This window comes from Orycteropus afer, unplaced genomic scaffold, assembly GCF_000298275.1.
Source record: "Orycteropus afer afer isolate SDZICR_OR568_19922 unplaced genomic scaffold, OryAfe1.0 scaffold00014, whole genome shotgun sequence".
Classification (NCBI taxonomy): domain Eukaryota; kingdom Metazoa; phylum Chordata; class Mammalia; order Tubulidentata; family Orycteropodidae; genus Orycteropus; species Orycteropus afer.
Window position 1 is genome coordinate 9,226,833 of NW_006921601.1, and position 8,650 is coordinate 9,235,482.

The 8,650-nt window shown below is 34.1% G+C and overlaps 1 protein-coding gene across 1 annotated transcript in view; it reads left to right on the forward strand.

Moving 5' to 3' along the window:
* The window catches only part of USP47 (ubiquitin specific peptidase 47), a 133,820-nt gene that overhangs the window by 37,300 nt on the left and 87,870 nt on the right, over positions 1 to 8,650 (forward strand). The window contains exons 6-8 of the mRNA XM_042782906.1: positions 2,154 to 2,299; positions 2,828 to 2,907; positions 5,373 to 5,522. Coding sequence (XP_042638840.1) covers positions 2,154 to 2,299; positions 2,828 to 2,907; positions 5,373 to 5,522 — 376 coding nt within the window. The remainder of the gene's footprint in view (positions 1 to 2,153; positions 2,300 to 2,827; positions 2,908 to 5,372; positions 5,523 to 8,650) is intronic.

An 8,650-nucleotide genomic window follows, 5' to 3' on the forward strand; every position in this document is an offset into this window, starting at 1 on the left:
CATCCCTCCATGCATTCCTGCCCCCTGAGCTGTCTCCCTGTCCATAAGCAGCCCTTCTTTTTCCCATGATTGTTCTCTCCAAGGAGTGTATCTACCTGAGATAAATGTTCAACTCATATGCCTGTCTTTTGTTCGGCTGGAAACCACGGGTGTGAGTTCAATTCCAGACCTGAAGAACAGCTAGGGGCCATAGGCTCAGTGGTTCCACCAGGCTCTATTGGACCAGTAAACCTGGTCCTCCCCTTTTTTTCCTCCAGTGATTCTGAGTTTTGTTCCACATTGTTCTCCCTCTCTATCAAGGATCTCCTACATAGATCCCCTTCCAAGTGGATGTCATTGGTAGCTGGGCACTATCTAGTTCTTCTGGTCTCATAGTCATGTAGGTTGCAGATCGGATGGTATACCAGTCGCTAGGACTAATTGTTTCCATGATTTTATATTTTCTTGAAAAACCTTTTATTACAGAAAATTTCAAAGATATTAAAAAATGTGGAATTAGTGTTACCACAGCCTTCACTACCCTGAGACCAGAGAACTAAACTCTCTGCCGTTGATTCCAACTCATTGCAACCCCCATTGGGTTTCTGAGGCTGTAAATCTTTATGGAAGTAGATTGCCCCATCTTCCTTCCACAGATTGGCTCATGGGTTTGACCCAGCAGCCTTTTGGTTAGCAGGCAAATGCTTTATCCTCTCAGCCACAAGAGCTTCTTAAACTACTCCATTAGACACTCTTTAAGTATGGAACTGAACCCACCCCTGAAGATCAACTGTCAGCCAGACAATAGACAGGCCTATAAAGTGAACAATAATAATACCAGGAAGGAATGTGCTCCTCAGTAAAATCAACCATATGAGACCAAAAGGGCAGCATTTACAAAAAACAAAGCTCACAAAGAGGCAGGAAAGAAGGATGAATGAAAACAGTAAACTCAGGGAGAAAGTAGGAAGAGTGCTGTTATATTGGAGGTATTGCAACCATTGTTATAAAACAAAATGTGTATAAATTGTTGAACAGAAAACTAATTTGCTCTGTAAACTTTCACCCAAACTACAATTGAAAAAAAAAAAAGTGTGTTGTGACTCTTCTGTACCCATCATTCAGCTTTGAATATTATCAACTTGTGATCAATTTTTTTTTTATCTTTAAAATTCCCCAACCCCAGTTACTTACAAGCATAATCCCAACATTATATAGTCTGTAAATATCATCTGAGATCAGTACTAAGATTTCCCTGGTTGCATCATATTTCTTCATTTTTTTTAAAACCAATTTGTTCACATTCAAATTTAGTCAAGATCCATTCATAGCAGTTGGTTGATAGAACTCTTTTAATCTGTTTAATCTACTTTTAGTGTCCTTCTGTCTTTTTACCCTTTGCAGTTTATTCATTATATATTGAAGATATATGTTGAAAACTAATGCTATTTATTCTTTGTTGTTGTTGTTATGTGCCATCGAGTCAGCCCTGACTCATAGCGACCCCTCCTTGGGTTTCCGAGGCAGTATCACTACGGAAGTAGGATTGCCCAACCTTCCTTCCGAGAGTTTTCTATATTTTGGGTTTTGATGTTTGTTACATGCCCATAGTGTCATTTAATGTTATTCTTCTGTTCCCTGTGTTTTTTTGTGAATTATTAATTAAAACAAGTCTTAGTCAGATTCAGGTTCAGTGATTATTTTTAAATGAGGTTAGTTTTTCATTCTTGAGAATTGTTACCATCTTATGCTTTTTCTTTGTAAATTTAAATTTCTTCTGAATTTATGAATTAGTGAAAGACTAATGTTTTATTAGCTGTAAATACCCAAACCAAACCCACTACTATTGAGTCAATTTCAGCTCAGTTCCAGAGTAGACCTACCCTTATAGGGCTTCCAAGGCTGTAAATCTTTAAGGAAGCAGACAGCCTCATTTTTTTCTCACTCAGTGACTGATGAGTTCAAACCTTCAGCCTTTTGGTTAGCAGCCGAGCATATTGATCACTACGGCACCAGAACTCCTTTAGATATAAATAGCTTTCCTTTAGATATAAATAGCTTTAGTTAATAAACTAACTCTGTATAACAACAAGAGTTAATCATTATGATTTTGATATTAATTGTCCTTTAAAGAATGAAAATATTTTATAATTAATTTTCACAAATTTTGACAGGTGGGAATTTGAAGATTCTGAAGAAGATCCAGTGACGAGTATTCCATACCAACTTCAAAGACTTTTTGTTTTGTTACAAACCAGCAAAAAGAGAGCAATTGAAACCACAGATGTTACAAGAAGCTTTGGATGGGATAGTAGTGAGGGTAATAATTCATTCTCTTTGCAATAAGTATTTCTAATATTGAAAGAAATTCTGTCAGTTAGTATACTATAATACATAACACATGTTAACAACTTTGCCTTATATCTTTTCATTGCTTTTTGCTGGGATTTAAAAAATAGCTTACATTTTAAAATTTAAGTTTTGAAGGGTAAATTTTTGATCAATTAAGTTTTTCTTGTAAGATAAGTTTTTTGTTAGATACTTAACCTAAATTTTTTGTCTTAGATTTTTATGACATATTTCTTAACTCTGAAGTGAAAAAGAATAAAAATAACAAATATCATAGCACCATAAAGCATGTACTGTTTGTAAAATGCTGAGATCTCTTGATTCTTTTCTTTGTGATTGCTTTATCATGGTTGTAATGTATACTTTGTGTTTCTTTTTACATTTAGAATTATTTTGTATAGACTTTGCCATGTTTCTGCCATTTTACTTATCAATAACAAATTAATATTTATTACGTTATGTTTATTGCTATTTTTAACTAAATTTTATCATAAAATAGCTTGGCAACAGCATGATGTTCAAGAACTGTGCAGAGTTATGTTTGATGCTTTGGAACAGAAATGGAAACAAACAGAACAGGTAATTCATATCTCTGAAGGTGAGGGGGAGGACTGTTAGTGTTTGCAAATAAATCATTCATTACCTTAAAGTGACTTTTATTTTGTTGGAATGTTTTAAAACTTTAGCATTAGCCTGGTTGTTAGAATACTGAATGGGGGATTGGAAGTATTAGGTTATCGGTTAAGCATACCTGAGCATACCTGGATCATAAAGATCCTCAGCAAACCACTCTAGATTGCAGTTTCCTCACCTTGCATGCAAGGAAATTGGGCATATAATCTGGAGTGTCTCTTAGTGCTAAAAACTATATAATTCAGTGTTTGATTTTTTTCTTTATGTATAGCTTTTAGATATTTCTTAATAAATATATGTGTTTTATAATGTGTAATACATTATAAAATCTATTCATCACACATTTCTCTCATTATGACCAAGGAGGGATAGACATAATTTTGACACTTAGAGTCCTCATTGAGTTGACCCTATATATAGAGGACAACTATTCATAAGTAGAAAGAAGAGCAAGATAGGGTAAGGAGAAAGTTAAACATATTATTGAAATGAGGAATAAGACTGAATTAGATGGGGCACAGTACAGGGAAGGGATTATTTTGGGTGTGGTGATAGAAGATCACAAGGATTAAAAAAAAAGAAGAATACGGAAGGTAGCTTGGTAGGTCTGCTGTCTGATTGGAACTATCGTGATTATTTGGACCAGAGTTTTTCAAACTGTAGACTGATCCATTCATCGTTTTTGAAATCAGTTCAGTACGTCAGTACTAACACTTAAAAAAAAAAAAAGTTATAGAAAAGTATAAGAGTACATCATATGAAGAAGGTTAAGTATTTTATGAAGTTTTTGTTACAGTTACATGTTCTGAATTATGATGCAAATTGTTTTTGTGCTGTGGGTTATTATCAAAAATATTTGATAAATAGTGGTTTAAACCACTCTGAAATATCCTCCTAGGTACAGAAGACATAATCATATAAGACCTGTGTAGGTGAAGGAAGAAAGCTTTATTAAATAAATAGTATCAGAATAGAAAAGATAAGTCATAGTTTGCAAGCTTGTAACTCCTAGCTATTTAAAAAAATTATCAATTTATATTTAAAAAAATATATAAATTGATGATATAAATTCCTCACACCTATTTTTACTTAAGAAATACTGAAAAAAAATAAATAAATAAAAGTAACTTCACCTAGAGATCTACTTTCTCTTCATAGTCCTATGAGACTATACTAATTTTCTGTAGCTGATATTCAGGGTTGTTTTTTCTTTGTGGGTCTACAGTTGTATCAGAATAGAAAAGATAAGTCATAGTTTGCAAGCTTGTAACTCCTAGCTATTTAAAAAAATTATCAATTTATATTTAAAAAAATATATAAATTGATGATATAAATTCCTCACACCTATTTTTACTTAAGAAATACTGAAAAAAAATAAATAAATAAAAGTAACTTCACCTAGAGATCTACTTTCTCTTCATAGTCCTATGAGACTATACTAATTTTCTGTAGCTGATATTCAGGGTTGTTTTTTCTTTGTGGGTCTACAGTTGCCTTCCTTTGTCACATCCCTCTCTATGTTTCAGCACTTCCATTAAGATCAGTTAGATCATACTTACTGAGTTCCCCTGTTTGGATACAAGATTCTTGAGGCAAAACATTCACATGGAGGGTTTTTACTTAAGGAGTACCTACCTTCTTTGAGCCAGAATCCAAGTTGGCTAAGTTTGTGTACTAGGTGAAAGATCCATTCTTTAGGTGAGGATATTTTGAAAGAGATGAATTTTAAGATACTTTTTTAAAATTTCTGTACATTAAAAAATGATAATTTCACTTTTCTTTTTAAAATTGTATTATATATACTACTGAAAGTTAAAAAGTTTTATTTATACCTTGAGTTGAAGAATATTGTTTTATAAATCTGAATATATAATTGTGAAAATGATCATATGCATATCGTTGTTGTTGTTATGTGCTGTTGAGTCGGCCCTGACTCATAGCGACCCCTCCTTGGGTTTCCGAGGCATTATCACTACGGAAGTAGGATTGCCCAACCTTCCTTCCGAATATGCATATATAAGGGTATAAAGATAGTTTAGATTATAATTATCAACATCCTTAAAGTGATAGATAGGATGTGTTCTAGCCTAATGAAAAATTAATGAGGCATAATAGTATAAATGATTGGTAGCTGATTTTCATCAAAACTTATTTTAATAGTTCATATTTTAGAAGTATAGCAACCTAAATCAGTGTTAATCTAATTTTACTGTTTTTTTTAAACAATAATTTTTGTCAAGTCATGATTTTTTTTTCCTGTACATTTGAGGTAAGTCTAATATTAAGGCTTTCTAAAGCTGTAGCAGTAAAAATCAATACTCCTTTGAAATCCGTTCTAAAAGACATGAGTTGTTGTGTTTTAACATTTTAAAATGCAAATGTTTTTAAATTGTAAATATTCCTACTTTTAGGCTGATCTTATAAATGAACTATATCAAGGCAAGTTGAAGGACTACGTGAGATGTCTGGAATGTGGTTATGAGGGATGGAGAATCGACACATATCTTGATATTCCGTTGGTCATCCGACCTTATGGGTCCAGCCAAGCATTTGCTAGTGTGGTGTGTACCTTTCAGCTGACTGCTTGTGTATCCCTATACAGAATACATAATAGCACAGTGGTATAATCTGTTTTAAGGTAAGTATCATCCTAGATACGCCTTCTTGGGTTGTTAGTCATTCCTGCATTTAAACTCACAAGATCTAGAAGATTTTTGACCATTCAGTAAGTCCTAATAGTGCGTGTATAAGAGGAAAATTGAGTGCTGATGTACTGCCTATGGCTCAGTATTTTATTTTTTCTGACCTAAACAATTTAATTTATAAATGCTTTTTATGTCACTATTTTTTGCATTGGAGAGTACTTTTTGTGTGTTTTGTAAGGTTGTTTGGTCCATATGCTTTTAAAATTAGAAAAATATCCTGAGTTTTATAACAAACAAGGCCACATTTTAAAACAATTTTATTTATTTATTTAATTGCAGTTTGGCTGAAAGTTTACAAAGCAAATTCATTTTCCATACCACAGTTCATGTACATTTTGTTTCATGAAGAGCCAAATTTTTTAAAAAAGGTATCGCTGTTCTCAATATTTAATTTAAAAACCACACATTATATAAGCACAGGTAATTTAAATGATCAAAATGATATATAATATACATATATATATATATATATATATTCAGTATGGAGGATTATCTAAGACCATTTCATTTCTCCTTTTGTTATCCATTCATTAATTGCTTTATGATAATCTTATATTCTGATTGCATATTTAACTGTATTCCAAAGGAGAGTCATGGAAAGTGGTAGGCTGATATTTAAAATTACAGTATTCAGTAGTATGCATTTGGATCTCTTCATGTGCTAGGGAAACAGAGCTAAAAAAGAAAGACATTTAAAGAAAGTAGAATTTTGTCATGTTATTTTGGATTTTATTTAATGCTATTATCAAACTAATGGTGCGTTTTAGCTAAAATTAGTGTTTTTTAAGCTGTTACATACATTATCCTCTACAAAAAGTACTACAGGTATGGTTTATTCTTTTGAACTCTAGAACGATTGAGTCCAATTGCGGCTTTCTCCTACTTTAAGTGGCTACCAAGAAATTAGCAGATACAGAACCGGTCAATGGGAATCTGCAAAAAGGGCAAGGAGGCCACATGTTCTGACCTCCTCTAATCCCACGAGAGGAAGACAGGATTACCAGCAGTAACCCAAGGCCTATTACTGCAAGGCCAGACACGCTGCCTCCCTCCAGCCCTTTCTCCAACCATTCCTCCCAAAGCACCACCACCTCTCCTGGGTTTGATAATTTGCTGCAGTGGCCACACAGAACTCACGGATTACGGGGTTTATTAGGGAAGCACCAGGCTACATTCAGGAAGAACGCTCAGTCTCTCTCCCAGCCCACTGTCCCTCAACCAACAGTCTCTCACAGTCTCTTTCCCAGCAGTACTGGTCCCTCGGTGTCTCACTCAGTAATGCATGTCTCTTGTGTCTCTTTCCCAGCAGCATGTGTCTCGTTCAGGAGCACGTGTCTCTTTCGGCAGCACGTCTTCCTCGACCAGCAGTCAGAGAGAGTTCTGCCTCCAGGAGGTCTCCTTTGGAGCCCGGCAGGGTGGTCAAACTAGCCAATCATAGCATCAGAACTCTAAGCACCTGAGAGAGAGTGGGCACCTCCCAGAACATTGTTTTGTGCCACTCCCAACAGAAATACTGTGGGTGGACAACTTCAGCAATCAGGAGCCCCTCAGTTGCTCATAGAAAATCCGGCCTTGGAGTTTACAAAGATTTATGGGTAGAAAAGCCACACTAAGTAATTTACTACACTGCAGAATCCAAAGCAGTCATCTGAGTAAAACACCTTTCCTTAGTAGTGAAAGATGAAACCACCTTTCCTCTGCTGTTTACAGTCTTCTCTCTAAATATATTTGAAAATAGTATCATTTGTAAACTGAGCATTTTAGGCATATTACATGGACCTTGGATGACTGATTATGTTTTATTATTTGAACAATTTGAGCTAGAAAAAACATACTGAAAAATTATTCAGTAAGTTATTCACATTTGTCTTTCAACAACTTATTTTCTAACTAATTCTTAAATATGACATTTCTTTAGGAAAACTAGGGAAAAATTGGGTATTCTCAAGTGATATAGACTAGTTTTTCTGCCTTACCTATTAAAACAGTATTTTTCATGAAAGATTTTGTACATGTACTGTCAGTTTATTTTTTTTGCCTACTAATTGAATGCTAAGGAAGCTTATTTCTGTTGCCATGTTGTCATCTTTTGATTGAATATTTGGCAAGTGTAATTGTTTAGCTAAATCTTTGTTATTATTTATTCTGCTGATGATTTGCCACCGTTCCCTTAAGTATGTTACAGATAATCGGCATTGGAACCATTTGGAGGATACTTTTGGAGAAGTGAAAAAAGTCATACTTCTAGATCGAATTCTCCAAAGATAGTATCCTTTGTTGATCCACAAATAGAGGTGGTGGTGGTTCAGTGGGAATTGGAAATTACAGCTTTGAAGCAGTATGTAAGCAGGTTTATAACACACATGCACTAATAGGATTTGCTGAAGGGAACTTAAAACTTCTTAGACTTTGCTGGAATCACCTGAGGGAAATTACAACAGGTGAAACTACCCAAGATAGGGGTTCTACGGAGGATACTACCTTCAGAGAACTGTAGTTAGAGGTAAGTGATTTTCATTACTTTATTAATTAACAACCTATAACTTTACAGTTCTTATTCCATAGAAATCGTCACAAAGCATCTAAAATTAGCTTTATGTCACTGCTTGCCATTGTGCATTTTGTTACTGCTGTGTCTTTTAAAATTAATTTACGGTAAAGGTGAATTGTAAAAATTTAGTTAAAAAAGCATTATAAAAATCTCTCAGTCTGAATATATATAAAATGTGCCCTTCATTTGAATTGGAATCTTTTTTTTTTTTTTTTAAATATGCATGGGCTATTTTAATAAACAGTTATTTCTGCAGCCCATTTTCTTCCATGGGTATAAATTTTTTGTGTCATGTCATGTGAAACCACAGGCTCTTTTTGTGATAAGATTCATTACATACACAAAAACAGAATCAAATAGTTTGGGAAGCATAAAACATGCATCTTCATCCACAGACTTACTCTCAGAAGGACTGCTGCAGATTTGTGTTTCA